This window comes from Chlamydotis macqueenii, chromosome 17 (assembly GCF_036417535.1).
Source record: "Chlamydotis macqueenii isolate bChlMac1 chromosome 17, bChlMac1.mat, whole genome shotgun sequence".
Taxonomy (NCBI): domain Eukaryota; kingdom Metazoa; phylum Chordata; class Aves; order Otidiformes; family Otididae; genus Chlamydotis; species Chlamydotis macqueenii.
In genome coordinates this window covers 14,664,129-14,678,854 of record NC_141572.1, presented here as the reverse complement: position 1 = coordinate 14,678,854, position 14,726 = coordinate 14,664,129, and the positions used below count along the sequence as shown (strand labels likewise).

At 68.6% G+C, this 14,726-nt stretch overlaps 2 protein-coding genes across 2 annotated transcripts; one reads left to right on the top strand and one right to left on the bottom strand.

Annotated features, from left to right (window-relative positions):
- Nucleotides 1-729: 729 nt before the first annotated feature.
- On the bottom strand, nucleotides 730-3,577 carry TCN2 (transcobalamin 2). The gene is made up of 10 exons (XM_086761487.1): nucleotides 3,497-3,577; nucleotides 2,758-2,944; nucleotides 2,599-2,679; nucleotides 2,346-2,488; nucleotides 2,094-2,255; nucleotides 1,845-2,020; nucleotides 1,498-1,672; nucleotides 1,187-1,379; nucleotides 922-1,043; nucleotides 730-849 (listed from the first exon to the last, which is right to left on the bottom strand). The coding sequence occupies exons 1-10, from the start codon at nucleotides 3,549-3,551 to the stop codon at nucleotides 788-790; spliced, it is 1,356 nt and encodes a 451-aa protein (XP_086617613.1). The 5' UTR covers nucleotides 3,552-3,577; the 3' UTR covers nucleotides 730-787.
- A 1,264-nt stretch (nucleotides 3,578-4,841) lies between these two features.
- PES1 (pescadillo ribosomal biogenesis factor 1) lies at nucleotides 4,842-12,868 on the top strand. The gene is made up of 15 exons (XM_086761486.1): nucleotides 4,842-5,057; nucleotides 5,555-5,634; nucleotides 6,727-6,880; nucleotides 6,976-7,085; nucleotides 8,036-8,207; nucleotides 8,404-8,493; nucleotides 9,468-9,584; nucleotides 9,759-9,836; nucleotides 10,148-10,237; nucleotides 10,427-10,557; nucleotides 10,687-10,812; nucleotides 10,946-11,130; nucleotides 11,227-11,369; nucleotides 11,635-11,802; nucleotides 12,204-12,868. The coding sequence occupies exons 1-15, from the start codon at nucleotides 5,034-5,036 to the stop codon at nucleotides 12,288-12,290; spliced, it is 1,755 nt and encodes a 584-aa protein (XP_086617612.1). The 5' UTR covers nucleotides 4,842-5,033; the 3' UTR covers nucleotides 12,291-12,868.
- The last annotated feature ends 1,858 nt before the right edge of the window (nucleotides 12,869-14,726 follow it).

The following is a 14,726-nucleotide window of genomic DNA, read 5'->3' as shown; positions in this document are numbered from 1 at the left end:
GCGGACCCCCGGGGGCGTCACCCAGCCCGGGGGCGGTGGCGAGGCTCGGCCCCGCGGCCCCGCTGCCGTGTGCGGGGGAGGCAGCGGCGGCGGCCACGGCAGGATTGGCGATAGCGGGGGGGGGAGGCTCCTCCCCGCGTCACGGCCGCGGGGGTGCGGGGGGGGGCGTTGCGGGGGTGCGGGGGGGGGCGTTGCGGGGGTGCCCCGCCCGGGGATCCGGCCGGGAAGCGGCGGGGACGCCCCGCCCGACCGGAGCCGCAGCACCGGCGGCCTCCGCGGCCCCCGGCTGAGTCCCGCTGGGCGCCATCGCCGCGCCCCCCGCCCCGGACCCCGCCCGCCCCCGCCTGCTTTGGGGGGCTGCGTTACATCCCGGGGCGGGGGTTTCACGCCGGTTTGGGATGCGGCCCCGGGGGTTCGGCCGGGGCTGCGCGCCGTGCTGGGGCCGCCGCGGGCAGGTGGGGGCTGGGTGGGGAGGATCCCCCGAGAATTTTCAGAGGAGGACGGCCCCGGCTGGCAGCTTGTGGGGGGTGGGCAGCGCCGGCGCGGGCTCCCAAAAACCGTCTGCTCTGGGACCCCCACAACCAGCGGCTGCCTGCCCCAGCCCCAGCCGGGCGCTCCCGTCCCACCCTGCCCGTAGGACACAGGGCGTCGTGTGCGCCCCCCCTCCTCCCCGGCTGGATTTGGGGTGCCGGCGCAGGGGGCGCGAGGAAAGCAGGAGGCAGGGAGCCGGAAGGTTCTGCGCCCGCGGCGGGCGTTTCATTGCCATCGCCCCCCGGCCCTGCTCCCTCTACCACTCGCTGAGGCGCAGGATGAGGGTCTCCCCGTCGCCGGGTCTGTAGTCGGCGACGCCTGCGGACAGAGGGACGGCGAGGTGGAGGAGCGGCCGCGGGGGCTGCCCGGGCCCCCCCAGCCACCACTCACCCATCTGCAGGCTGCTGTTGGGGGCGGAGAGCAGCTGCCAGTAGAGCCGCTTCTGCGCCCGGGCCTCCAGCCCCAGCACCTCCGTCAGAAAGGGGCCCTGGGGGGTGTCCCGGGTGTCAAAGCTGTGGGGGGAGAGCGGGGTGAGGGTCCGGCCCCGGCGCCGCGGGCGCTGGGGAGCAGAGTGAGCCCGTGGCATGGGCGCGGGGCACGTGGCCACGCGGGGTGTGACAGCCAGGGACCCCACAGGGTCCCCGCACCCACGTACGTGAAGTTGTGGGGTCCCCGCGCAGCAGCCACGCTCAGCACGTCCAGGAGGGAGGCGCCGGCGGGCGCGGACACCGGCTGGTCGTAGAGCCGGCGCTGGGGACACCGCGGCTCGGGACACTCCACCACCAGCCGCACCGTCACGTTCCCCGGCATCGCGGCCAGCGGCTCGGGGCCGAGGGGCGTCAGCGTGTCTGCGGGAAGGACGCCGCCGCCCTGGCGCTGACGGGAACCAAGCCACCGCCGCGGTGGCGCCCGCGCCAACCCCATCCCAGCTCCCCCCCCGTCTCCCCACATCGCCCCAGCTCCTACCCAGTTCCTCCTGGCAGCGCACGGAGGCCACGTCCAGGTACGAGCGGCCATGCAGGACCGGCAGCGCCTGGGCCATGGTGGCGGCGGTGCTGAAGGCGTCCAGGTTCTCCAGCAGCGCGGCCATGGCCCGGCCGTACGCCGGCTGCGTCTGGCACGCGTTGGTGGCGATGAAGAGCTGGGAGCGGGAGGGAGGAAGGTGGTAGGTGAGCATCGCCGGCCTGCCCAGCCCCCGCCCCAGTGTCCCAAAGTCCCACCCCTGCCCGCACCCACACGCACCCCTGCAGCCCCGCTCCCCGCCGTGCCCGCACCCAGGCCCCCCCCGGCCGCCCCCCGCGCGGGACCCCCACCTGCATGGCCCACGGGGTGCTGTAGACGTTGCCGAAGAAGCCGTCCGGGCTCTGCGCCTCCACCATCCTCCTCCTCGCCCCGCGCGCGGCCGCCCGCAGCTCCGCCGCCAGCCTGGAGCCCACCAGCTGCTCCCGCGCCAGGCAGGCGAAGGCCAGCGCCGCCACCGCCTCCGTGTCTGCGGGGACGCGGCGTCACCCCGGGCACCACGTGCCCGCCTCGAGGTGCCGCCGCCCCGCCTGTCCCCTCACCTGTGGCGCTGCCCCCGGCGTGCCCCAACCTGCCGTGCTGCTCGGCCGCCAGGAGCCTGCGGATCACCTCCTCCCGCACCCGCTTGCGGTGCGCGCACAGCGCCAGCACGCCCAGGCTGTACTGGTAGTAACTGGTGAGGGGGTGGCCGTGCCGCCGGGAGCCTGGGGACGAGGCGCAACGTCAGCGGGCGGCCCCGTGGCCGGACACGCGGGTGGGCGCTCGCTGCGGGCGCCCCGCGGGGACAGCGGCACCTGCCCAGTCCTCCTCCAGGTGATACTTCAGCCACGTCACCAGCGAGCGCTGCGGACCGGGATCCGGCGGGGGACAGGTGGCCCGCAGCCCCAGCAGGTACAGCGCCAGCCGCCCCGTCTCCGGCCACTTCGCCTCAACGCTCCTGCAAGCCAGCGCGCGTCAGCTCTCCTGGAGCCCCCGCGCCGTGCCGCGCCGGGGGGCCGTCACCCCACCGGCGGAGGGGACCGTCCCCGGGGGACACCGCAGACGTACGGGCTGCGCTCGGCGGCCGCGGCGTCGGGCTGTGGGTGGCCGTGGGGCGCGGCGCCATGTTGGACGGCCGCCTGCACGCTCCTGCGGAGGATTTGGCGTCAGTGCGCTGGGGGACGGGGGACAGGTGGGGGGTCCCGGCGTCCCCCCCCAGTGACCCACCGGCCATAGCGGTGCTGGAAGGCGTCCTGCAGCCGCGCCAGGTACCGCCGCTCCTCGCGCAGGTCGTGGTCGCCGGCCAGGCGAAGGGCCAGGTAGACGCTGGGGTCGGGGTCCCGCGCCGGCTCCGCCGCCAGCCCCAGCAGCCGGGCGCTCAGTGCCCGCACCGCTGCCGCCTCTCCCGGGGCCTCTACCCCGCCACGGCCCCGCGGAGAGGGAGCGGAGGGTGAGGGGGGCTGAGCCCACCGCAAGCAGCGGCCCCATGGCATCGGCATCGACGGAGACCCGGCCCCCCAACCCTGCCGTGCCCCCCGTTCCTCCCTCAAAGTCCCAAAACCTCAAGTCTCCCTCACAAAAAAAATGAGGAAGAAACCAAATCAGAGAGGAGAGCCCAAAGCCCGGGGGGCTGGCAGGGTGCTGGGGGTCCCGGGGGGCAGCTGTGGGCACAGGGGTGAGCCAGGACGGCGCTGGGTTTTAGGGAGGGGAAGGGGGCACAGGGATTAGGCTCCAGCCCAGCGGGCACTGGGAAGAGCTCAGCCCTCGGAAAACTCATCATCGGAGGGGTTTCACGAAGCGAACGTCCCCCGAGGGGCCGGGGCACGGGGCTGGAGTGCGGGACGGTGCCCGTGCCCCCCAGCCCCGCTCCTCGGGGAGCTCTCAGCCACCACAGGCGGCTCGGGGACCCGCTGCGGGCACGGTCCCGCGCGGGCCAGACCCGGCTGCGCTCGGCTGCCGTACTCACCGCAGAGCCGGGCAGGCAGGACCGCAGCCTGCAGCAGGACGAGCAGCAGCCACATGCCGGAGCGGGGCGGTGGGTGCCGCGGGGCGGTGGGTGCCGCGGGACGGCGCGGTGCAGTGCGGCGGAGGTGGAGGCAGGCAGAACCGGGCCGAGGCAAGCCGAGCCGGGACGCTGCCGGGGACGGGAAGGCGTCGCGAGAGGCCGTTTCCGCACCCCGGGGCCGAGTCAGCAGAAAAGGGAAAGGACTTTGGCAGGAGGCGAAGGAAAGGGAAGGGGGCCGCCCCGCGCGGGGCAGAGAGTCCCTGAGCCGGCACGCGCCCCGCGAGCACCAAGGTCTCCCTGCCCTCCGCGCCGCGGCCAGGGCGGCGAGACCCAAACTGCCGGCGTTCGGGTCAAGGTCAGCCAAAAAATAAAATAAAGGGAAAGGGACGGAAACAACAACCCTGCGCCCTCTGTCCCCGCAGCCTTCGAGAGCCGTAACGCCGCTGTTTGCCTGGAACGGGATTTGTATTGAACAGGGAAAGGATAAATCAGCCCAGTGTGGCAAACGGGGGGGTCAGGGGTGCTGGACCCCAAAAGCCAAATCACTCCGGCCGAGGGGAGGAGGGTCCCGGGCGCTGCCGGGGCTCAGGTCTCTGCCTGCCCAGGGGCACCCAGGCCCGGAAGGGGGTGACGAGCCTGGGGACCCCCCCTCCGGCCCCCCACGCAACCCCCGCGGCTGGCAGAGGCTGAGGGCAGGGCTCCGGTGTCTGTCACCCCCCGGGCCGTGGCGGGGACCCTCCCCGGGGGCACCCACGGGTGACCCGCCCCCTCCCGCCGCCGAGGTCAGCGGGACATCCCGCTCCGGCTGGGGGTCCCAGGCCCCCCCAAACCAGGAGCTGAGACCCAGCGCGGGTCAGGGCCGAGCCCACACAGCCCAGCCCCGGGACCGGGCTGGCAACGAGCGGCCACGCGGGGCTGCGACCGAGACCGAGACCGGGGCCGGGGCCGGGGCCGGGGCCGGGGGGAGCCGCTGGGGAGCGAGGGGCGGGCGCGGGGCGGCCAGGGGCCTCCGGAGCTCGGGATGGGGGAAGCCGACCCCGCCGGGCCTTTCCCCCGGGAACAGCTCCGCGCTCGCCCCACGGCCGGCGGCCGGAGCCCTGAGGGCGGGGACCCCCGGGGGCGATGCCCTGGGCCGGGGGTGACCGGACACCCGGACCCCCGCCTCGCTGGGCCCCGCGCCGCCATTGCCCCGCTACATCCCGGCATGCCCCGCGCCGCCCCGCAGCATCCCAGCATGCACCGCGCCGCAGGGCTCCCTTCCTGCCAGGCCGCGCGGGCTGCCCGCGGTGCGCCTGACCGAACCCGGCCTCCCCGTCCGCTCGCCGTGCCCGCGCTGTCCGTCCTGCTCGCTCCTCCCGCTCTACCCACCCTGCCCACCTTGCCCGCTCTGTCCCCCTGAGCCCCGCGGGCCGCGGTCCCGGGGGCAGGCAGGGCGGGGGCGGCCCGGGGGCCTGCGGCGCGCCGGGAGCACGCGGGCGGCGGCGGCAGCGGCGGGGCCATGGGCGGCCTGGAGAAGAAGAAGGTACCGGATAACCCCCGCCCCGTGCCCCGTCCCCCCGTCCCGTGGCCGCGTTCACGCTCCCCGGTGCCCGTGCCCGCGCTCCCCCCCGGTCCCTTCCCGTGCCCAGGATCCCCCCGCCTCCGGTGTTCCCCCCAGACCCGGTACAAAACCAGTGCTCACCCCTGCCCTGCGGTGCCGGTGCCCGCCCGTGTCCTGTCCCCCCCTCCGGTACCGGTGCCCCCCCGCCGGGTGCCAGTTCCCGCCCGGGTAGTGCCCCCTCCACCCCCCCCCGGTACCGGTGCCCGTCCCCGCCGTGACGCGTCCTCGGTCTCCCCCCAGCCCACAGCCGCCCGTGCCCGCCGGCCCCATGCACCCCCCCGCCGGTTCCCGTTTCTCCTCCCCCCTCCAGCCCCGGGAGCCCCAGTGCTGCCCCCCTCCTCGCCCCGGCCTCGGGACCCCCCTCGCCTCCCCGGTGCCGAGCCGCCCCCCCCCCCCGTAACGCCCCGGTCTCTCCCCAGTACGAGCGGGGCTCCGCCACCAACTACATCACCCGCAACAGGGCGCGGAAGAAGCTGCAGCTGAGCCTGCCCGACTTCAGGTGCGCCCGCCGCCGAGCCTCGGGACCCTCAAACCCCACCCTGGGACCCCCAGACCCCCCCCCCCCCCGGGACCCCCGCGCCCTGGCTCGCACCCGGGGGTGCAGCAGGGGATCGAGCCCACGGTGGGCGCCTGGGGTGGCCTGTTCTGTAGGCAGCGGGGTCACTGTCCTGCGTGTCCCAGGGGTTCAGGCTGATGAGTTTTGGGGGTTCCCCACACCCCGAGGGGTGGCAGCACCGGAGGGAAGGGGCGCTGGGCCGTTCAGCTTTTGGTACAGGAACCTTTTGGGTTCAGCCAGGCCAAGGGCAAGGTCCTGCACAGGGGTCAGGGCAATCCCAGGCACAAATCCAGGCTGGGGGGGAATGGATGGAGAGCAGCCCTGAGGAGAAGGACTTGGCAGTGATGGTGGACGAGAAGCTCAACACGAGCCGGCAACGTGCGCTTGCGGCCCAGAAACCAACGGCATCCTGGGCTGCATCCCCAGCAGCGTGGGCAGCAGGGCGAGGGAGGGGATTCTGCCCCTCTGCTCCGCTCTGGGGAGACCCCCCTGCAGCGCTGCGTCCAGCTCTGGAGCCCCCAACAGCAGAAGGACGTGGAGCTGTTGGAGAGGGTCCAGAGGAGGCCACGCAGATGATGAGAGGGCTGGAGCAGCTCTGCTGTGAGGCCAGGCTGAGAGAGCTGGGGCTGCTCAGCCTGGAGAAGAGGAGGCTCCGGGGAGACCTGAGAGCGGCTCCCAGTGCCCAAAGGGGGCTGCAGGAAAGATCGGGAGAGACTGTTCAGCAGGGCCTGGTGTGACAGGACGAGGGGTGATGGTTTTAAAATAGAGGGAGGCAGATTCAGACTGGACATCAGGAAGAGATGTTTTACACTGAGGGTGGTGGAGCACTGGCCCAGGTTGCCCAGAGAGGCGGTGGAAGCCCCATCCCTGGAAACGTTCCAGGCCAGGTTGGCCGGGGCTGTGAGCAACCTGATCTGGTTGGAGATGTCCCTGCTCCTGGCAGGGGGTTGGGCTGGGTGGGCTTTGAAGGTCCCTTCCCACCCTTCTGTCGTTCTCCCCGGGTGCTGCGTGTCTCACCCTCATTGCTGTTGCCAGGCGCCTCTGCATCCTGAAGGGGATTTACCCCCATGAGCCCAAGCACAAGAAGAAGGTGAACAAAGGCTCCACCGCGGCCAGGACCTTCTACCTCCTCAAGGATATCAAATTCCTCCTTCACGAGCCCATCGTCAACAAGTTCCGGGAATATAAGGTACTTGTCCTGCACGAGACCCTGGGGCGGTGCCTGCGGGGCTGCTCGGCCTCGCCCTGTCCCCCCAGAGCCCCTGGCTCCCCCTCTCCCCACAGGTGTTTGTCCGGAAGCTCCGCAAGGCGTACGGGAAGAGCGAGTGGAGCACCGTAGACCGGCTGAAGGACAACAAGCCCAGCTACAAGCTCGACCACATCGTGAAGGAGAGGTGAGCCCCGGTTGGGTCCCAGCAGAGCCCTCCTCTTTTGGGAGGAGCCTCCCCGGCCACCACCTGGGCCTCTGGAGCCTTCACCGTGTCCCTTCCTCTCCTGGAATCCCCCTCTTCTATGTATTCTGGGGGTTTTGGTGGGAACTGGTGTTTCTGGGCTGAAGGAGAAGGCCGTGGTGTGCTGCGCACTGTCTGTAGCAAAGCACGAGCGAGCAGGGAGTGCCTGGCTGGCCCAGATGGCTCCAGGATGTCCAGGAAGATGCTGAAAACTCTTCTTCTCTCCCTGAGCAACATTTTTCTTGGACGGAGAGCTGGTAGCGGGTGAATCTTGCCAACAGAGCTGGTGAATTTGGCGGCAGTGAGAGAAGAGAGGATCCAGGAGGGAGGGAACGTGCTCTGGGAGGTCTCCTCCTTGTCCCAGTGATGCCTGGGACCTCACCGTGCCAGCACGGAGAGGGGACAGAGAAACACCCCCCCGACAAGCTGTGTGCTCAGCGGGGGAGAGGATCTGGGTGCTCAGTGGCCGCGCTGCCGCTTGAGCTGTGAGGCCGTGCGGTCTCCCTCCAGCTGCGGCATTTGAGCCCCACGGCTCTCACCTGCGCCTCGTCCTTCTGCCCGAGGAGCGCCGTGTCCTCGGTGGGTCCGGGCTGGGATTCCCCCCCACCCAGTGCCTGCGGGTGCCCTGAAACCTGCTCGCACCCCCCCTGTAATCGGGGGGGTTCCTGGCTCCCCGCAGAGCCCTGAATCCCGGGAGCTGTGCGGCTGCGGGCTCCTGGTGCGCAGGAGGGACACCCCGTCCCTGTCGGGCACCGGCTTTGGGGGGACGTGCAGGACACGGATGCTCCGCGGTGCGCGGTCCTTTCTGACGCGAGGTCTCTGCCAGCCCCAGCAGCTTTCGGTGGGCGCTGGGACTGGGCGTGATCCCCTCTTCTCCTCCCTCCTGGGCACAGGTACCCAACCTTCGTAGATGCACTGCGAGACCTGGACGATGCCCTCTCCATGTGCTTCCTCTTCTCTACCTTCCCACGGACGGGCAAGTGCCACGTCCAGACCGTCCAGCTCTGCCGGCGCCTGGCCGTGGAGTTCCTCAACTACGTCATCGCCTCCCGCTCCCTGCGCAAGGTGGGCGCTGCGCGAAGGGACGGGGCCCGGCCCTTCCCTGCCCCGGGGGGGCCGTGGAGGCGGGGGCCGTGGGCTTGGGGAACGGGTCCTGCCGGGCTGTGACAAACCCGCTGACAGGGGAAGGGTTAACGAGGACGGGGACAAGGCAGCACCCGTGGCCTTCCTCCCCCTGAGCCTTCGCGCTGTTCCCTGCCAGGTCTTCCTCTCCATCAAGGGCATCTACTACCAGGCCGAGGTGCTGGGGCAGCCGGTCACCTGGATCACCCCTTACACCTTTGCCCACGACGTGAGTACCTGGGCAGAGGGCGGCAGGCCCCGCGCTGCCTCGCCGCTCCCTTCCGCACGCCCGGGGGAGGGCTGAGGGACCGGCCCGTGGCTCTGGCGCCACGGAGGCCGAGCGGGCTGTGCCCAGCCTGCGTTGTTTTTCTTGGAAGGAGAGCTGGTAGAGGGTGAATCTTGCCAACAGAGCTGGTGAATTGGGTGGCAGTGAGAGAGGAGAGGATCCAGGAGGGAGGGAACGTGCTCTGGGAGGTCTCCTCCTTGTCCCAGCGATGCCTGGGGTGGGAGGCGGCGGGGCTTGGCCGGGGAGGCACGTGGGGACACAGCCTGCTTCTGCCCCCAGGATGGCTGTCCCTGCGTGCCCGTGCCTGGCTGTACCAGTCTCCCCGGTTCCTTATTTCCTCTTGTCAATCATTAAAACGTGCCTTAATCAGCAATTAAAGATTAACCTACAGGAATGAGGCTGGTGGCACCGAGGGAAGAGCAGAGTCGGACCCCGCACCCCCTGCCAGGGTGGTTCTGCCGCGTCCCCTGCACGGCGCGGGCATGTGGGGAGAGCCGTGGGTGCCACCGTGCCAGGACAGGTCGCGCAGCCATGCTGCACCTTGCTGAGATCCTTGGCGTGCAGGAGTTCGCCATCACGGCAGCGCCCTCTCGTTTTGATTTTTCTGGGGCTTGGCGTAATTGACTTTGTGGCCTTTGGTACATCCCGTGCTGGAGCTCACCTCCCCGGCGCTGCCGCCGCAGCGTCTCCTCGGCCAACCCGCGTCCTTCCCGGCCAGCACCGCTCCTCGCTCCCACGAGTTCTGGCCGCTGGGGGCTGGCTGGGTCCCTGCCGGGTTTTGGCTCCTTGCCCTGAGGAGCAGAGTCCCTGGACCAAGCCACCAAGGTCCCCATCCATGATGGGATGAGATGCTCCCTGTGCGGGTGGGGGTTCTGGTCCTTCCTCCTCCTGTCCTCATCCCTCCTGTGTGCCTGCAGCACCCCACGGACGTGGATTACCGCGTGATGGCCACCTTCACCGAATTTTACACTACCCTGCTGGGCTTCGTCAACTTCCGCCTCTACCACTCCCTCAACCTGCATTACCCCCCCAAGGTGAGGCCGCTGCCTGCCCCCGGGGACGCGCCGCGCTGGCCTGCGCCTGGGGGGGCCCCCGCTGTGGGTGGTGGGAAGCGAGGATGTGTTGGAGGGTTGGGGTGGCAGAGTGGGGGGGTTGTTTAGGGGCTCTGGGATTGGGAGCTGCCTCCCTACCTCTCTCTTTCTCCCCAGATCGACAGCCAGGCGGATGTCGAGCTGAAGCCCACGGAGGGCAAGGAGTACGCCATGGATTCGGAGAGCTACCTGGAGGTGAGGGATGCTGCCGGCACCCCAGCTCGCGGGAGGACCCTGCGTGGCCTTGGTGTCCTGACCGCAGGGCCCCCCACTCCTGGCGCGGGGCGCGTGGCATGCGAGGGCCGAGGAGCAGAGAACCCTGCGTGGCAGAGAGAGGCCCCAAACTCCCTGCTCCCTCGTGCTGAATGTCTGTCTGGTCCTGGCAGGAGACCTTTTGACCTCCTGCTCTGAGAAATCCCCTTCCTCTTCCTCCGTGGGGCTGCCCCTTTGCGCACCCCCAAAGCAGCGGTTGGGCGTGACGCCTTCTCCGTCTCCTCCCGCTGCAGAAACTCTCGGCTCTGAGCGCCAGCCTGGCCCGCGTGGTGGCACCGGCCCACGAGGACGAGGTGGAGATGGACGAGTTTCCAGTGGAGGGGGTAAGAGCCCGGTGTCAGGGGGCTCTCTTGGCCTTGGGTGATCCTTGGGGCACGTCTTCAGGCCGGGCTGGTGCGGCACTGGGAGGGACTGGCGGGAGGGTGGGCGCAGCAGCCCAGAGCCCCCCTTGCAGAGAGGGGCTCGGCAGGGGCGGTTCCTGGGGGGGAGGCTGAGTGCTTTGCTCTGAGCAGGAGACCGCGGAGCAGATGGACGCGAGGAGGAAGGAGCAGGAGGCGCTGGAGAAGCACAAAAAGCTGTTCGAAGGGTTGCGCTTCTTCCTCAACAGGGAGGTTCCTCGAGAGCCGCTGGCCTTCATCATCCGGTACGCGGTGGGCAGGCCCGTGCCTCCCCCTGTCGGGACTTCGGAGGCCAATCCGCCTGACGTCGCCGGGCGAGGTGACCCCGAGGGCCCCTCCTGCCCGCCTGACTCCTGGGTGGCTTTTGCTGGCAGGTGCTTTGGTGGCCAGGTCTCCTGGGACAAGTCCCTGTGCATAGGCGCCACCTACGACGTGAGCGACCCCTCCATCACCCACCAGATTGTTGACCGGCCCCGGGTGACGCAGCAAGTTGTTGGCAGGTGGGTGAGGCCGGCGGCCTGTCCCCAAAACGGCCGCCTGGGCCGTGTCCTTGGACTGTCCCACGCTCCCTCTGCTTCCCTTGCAGCCTGAGGGGGGAGGAAGGAGTCTGACCCGCGTCCCTCTGCCCCACAGGTACTACCTGCAGCCTCAGTGGGTCTTTGACTCCGTCAACGCCAAGCTGTGCCTCCCCGTTGCCGACTATTTCCCCGGCGTGCTGCTGCCCCCGCACCTCTCGCCCTTCGTGACGGAGCAGGAAGGAGACTACGTCCCTCCCGAGAAGCTGAAGCTGCTGGCCATGCAGAGGGGCGAGAACCCAGGTGACGCCAGGCTCCGAGGGCGGAGGAGTTGAGGAGCCGGGCGGCGTTCCTGCCTCGGCTCCGGGGCCGGCGTTGGTAACAGTGGTCTCTCTGCAGATGAAGAGAGCGAGGAGGAGGATGAAGAAGAGGAGGAAGAGGACGACGACAATGAGAAAGAAGAGGAGGAGGAAGATGAGTCTGAAAAGGAAGAGGAGATGAAATTAAAGAAGATGGAAGAGCAGAAGACTCAGAGCAACAAGGTACAGTGCCCGGCGGCGGGGCGGGAGCCGCAGGAGGCGGCAGCTCTGAGCTCTGTCCCTGTCCTGGCGCCGCTGTGCCGCTCCTGTGGCAGCCACCGCGCTGGACCCACGTCCGTGAGCTGCAGCTCCCATTCGTGCTCGGGCCCTGCCGCCAGCTCCGGAGGGTGGTGCGGCTTCCGTGTCCCCCGGGGAACGGCGTGGAAACGTCTCTCCCTAGGGAAGGGTGGTGGGTTCCCGCGGTCCTGAGCTCTCCGGCTCCCCGCAGGGGCTTCCCGTGAAGGTGACCGCTGGCAAGCTGCGGCTGGAGGACAAGCAGCGCCTGGAGCAGGAGCAGCAAAGCGAGGAGAAGCGCCTGGCCATCATGATGATGAAGAAAAGGGAGAAATACCTCTACAAGAAGATCATGTTTGGCAAGAAGCGCAAAGTCCGAGAGGTACGAGCATAGGGCTGCTGCGGGCCAAGAACCCTCGCTCTTCCCAAATGGGCTCGCGGCTAAAGCTGGATCTGGGGGGAGAGGGAGCAGCCTCTGCTTCCCATACCGTGCCGGCTCCGGGCGGCTCCTTCCGCTCCCCTCCATACCTGGGGAGGGCGTTGAGCGAAGGGGGGTGTGGGTGAGGCTCCGCTGGCCTCTTCCCCGGCATTGCTGGGCTGCGGGCTCTCGACCCGCGCTGGGTACAGCTCCCCGTGCTCCCTCGAGGCCGTGGCCTGCGCTCTCTGCCCCGCGCCCGGCCCGGGGCCAGCAGCAGATGGGTCCCCCCCCACGTACAGCAGGGGCTTTGGTGGGACCGAGGCGTCTGCAGACTGGTCTGACTGGGGCTCTCGGTTTCTCCGCAGGCGAACAAGCTCGCTGCGAAGAGGAAAGCTCACGACACGGCTGTCAAAGAGGAGAAAAAGAAAAACAAAAAGGCACGGCGAGCGTGACAGGGCCAGGGGCCGCCAGTGGGGGCGGCTGGATGGCCGGGCCCTGCAGACACCATCGCGTTTGGGTGAAAAACCCTCAGCTTCGCTCCTGGGACAGAAACGCTGAACTAAAACATCTCCCGTCTGCAAATACGCTTCCGGCCATGTCTTCCCTCGGCTCCCTCCGCCGGTGCCGCTGCCTGTCCTGTCCTGGGCCGCGGGATCGGTGTCCTTCCTCTTCACGCTGGTGCCACCTCCGCTTCCTGACCTGCGGGGGTGGCGAGCGAGGAAGAGGAGGCCAGGGAGAGCTCTGGGCTCTCGCAGGTCCCTCCGGGATTGCTCCTCGTGAATTTGCACAGCCCTGGGCGGAGGAGCCGAGCCCCCGTGGCAGAGCGGGAGCTCCCCAGAGCTGCCCGGCACGGCGGGGCGCTGCGGCATGTTTCGGAGGGGCAGCACAAAGCGCGGGGCTTTGGCGGAGAGGAGCCCGCAGCAGAGGGCAGCTCGTCCTCTGCCCAGCCCCAGCTGCCCACCAGCATCCGCGTGGTGGGCCGTACTTTGCTTGTATTTTTATTTTTAATTAAAGGAGGTGACGCTTTCCAGCTGGCGTGTGTTGTCTGTTCGCTCCTGGCCCCTCATCCTGCGCCGGGCGCGTAGGTACATCTGCTGGGAGGTGGAGCAGAAGGGCCAGAGCCTGGTTCCTGCTCCAGGAGCCACAACCCCTGGGCACCGTGGCAGGGACATCTCTCTGAGGAGGAAAGGGAGAAGGCGAGGTTCGGGGGGATGTTACCAGTGGGTGTAAATACCTAAAGGGAGGGTGGGAAGATGGTGCCCAGCACCGGGACACGTGGCGATGGGCAAAAACTGAAACCCAGGAAGTTCTGAACATCAAGAAACTCTGCTTTGCCGTGAAGGTGGCCAAGCGCTGGCAGAAGGTTGCCCAGAGAGGCAGTAGGTGCCTCATGGTGGTGCCCTGAGCTGGGAGGCTGGAGCAGGTCACCTGCAAAGCGTTTGGGGGGCCTTGCTGTCCCTCTGCCACCTTCCTCCAGCAAGAGGCCGGGGCAGGGGGGGGTTGGGGTGAAGGAGAGGTTATTGGGGGCTTTTGGCTGAGATACAGCCGTGCATGTAGAAACTAAGGCTGCCACGGCCAATCCTGGCACCGCTGGCACCCCGGGCGTGCTCCACCTATCCAGGGGGTTGGTGGCCCAGCATCGATGGTGTTATCCCCCCCCACCTTTCCCCTAAATCCTGGTTTTTTTTCCCCAAAACAGCCCCCCACACACATTTCCTGACTGCGGCCTGCGCGCAGCCCTCAGGCCTGCTCATGGCCACCCTCCCGCTGGGGCGAGGAGCAGGGTAGCGCTCGGTTTTTTGCGGATTTGTGGGGTTTTAGGGCCCAGTTTGGAGGTCGGGAAGGGGTGTCCCGCGGTGGGGTGGCTCGCTGTGGGGTCGGTGCAGGGTTTTGGTGAGCGTGGCCTCGCTGGGGGGTAACAGTGGTGTCCTCTCAGGTGACTTTCATGGGGATGCCTTGTCCCCAGCTCGCGGGGCTTTTGCAGGAGCACCCGTCTCGGCTGGGGGGACGTTTTGGACGAGGCTCTCGCCCGGTGCGGCCAAGGTGGCGGCCGTGCCACCTCACGGTGCTGCTGCGGGGCCACACGTACGGCCCTGGGCTCACGGCGAGCGCTGGGCACTGGGGGTTGGCACCCCGGCCCTGAGCCAGCGATGGCATGGACAGGAACGGCCTGCCGGTAACCGCCTGGCTCTTCTCCTCTTTCCCCTCTTTTTCTGCTCTTTTTTTTACTTTTTTTCCCTCTTCCCCCCTTCTTCCCCCTTTTCCCCCTCCTTTTTTCTCCCCCATTCCCCCCTTTTCCTCCCCCTTTTCCTCCTCTTCCCCCCCTTTTCTCCTCTTTTCCCCTCTTTTTTCTCCCCCCTTTTTCCTCCCCCTTTTCCTCCCCTTTCCTCCCCTTCCCCCTGTTTCCACCCCTTTTTCCCCTTCCCCCCTTTTTTCTCCCTTTTTCCTCCTCCTTTCCCCCCCTCTTTCCCTTGTCTTCTGCTTTGCTCTTTTTTCCTTTCCGCTTTTTTCCTTTCCTATTTCTCTTTTTCCTTTCCTTTTTCCTTTTGTTTTCCGTCAGTTTCTTTAATTTTTTTTTCCCCCTCTTTCCCCTTCTTTCTTTCCTCTTTTTTTTTTTTCTCCTTTGGAAGGGTTTTGCCTTTTTTTTTTTTTTTTTTTTTTTTTCCCTTGCTTATCCCCTCTTCCTTGACTTCACCTCTCGGAAGGGCAGGGGCTCGGCCCGGCGAGGCTGCGGGGCGGCGATGACCCCGCGCCGGGGCAGCAAATAGGGAATCCACGGCGGGGCCGCGGGCAGAGCCGGCCGCAGGCAGCAGCCCGCCACGGGGCAGCCTGACCGGTTGACCACGAACCGGTCCCGCCGGCTGCTGGTTCCCCCTCTTTTGCGGGCG

What these genes read in the sequence shown, in the direction of transcription:
- TCN2 (XM_086761487.1), bottom strand. Translation starts at nt 3,551, where the DNA reads ATGTGGCTGCTGCTCGTCCTGCTGCAGGCTGCGGTCCTGCCTGCCCGG. An exon ending in TTCCAGCACCGCTATGGCCG is followed by an intron (nt 2,680 to 2,757) that starts GTGGGTCACTGG and finishes AATCCTCCGCAG; the next exon opens with GAGCGTGCAGGCGGCCGTCC. An exon ending in CGCCGGGGGCAGCGCCACAG is followed by an intron (nt 2,021 to 2,093) that starts GTGAGGGGACAG and finishes GCGTCCCCGCAG; the next exon opens with ACACGGAGGCGGTGGCGGCG.
- PES1 (XM_086761486.1), top strand. Translation starts at nt 5,034, where the DNA reads ATGGGCGGCCTGGAGAAGAAGAAG. An exon ending in ACAAGTTCCGGGAATATAAG is followed by an intron (nt 6,881 to 6,975) that starts GTACTTGTCCTG and finishes CTCTCCCCACAG; the next exon opens with GTGTTTGTCCGGAAGCTCCG. An exon ending in GCAGAGGGGCGAGAACCCAG is followed by an intron (nt 11,131 to 11,226) that starts GTGACGCCAGGC and finishes GTCTCTCTGCAG; the next exon opens with ATGAAGAGAGCGAGGAGGAG.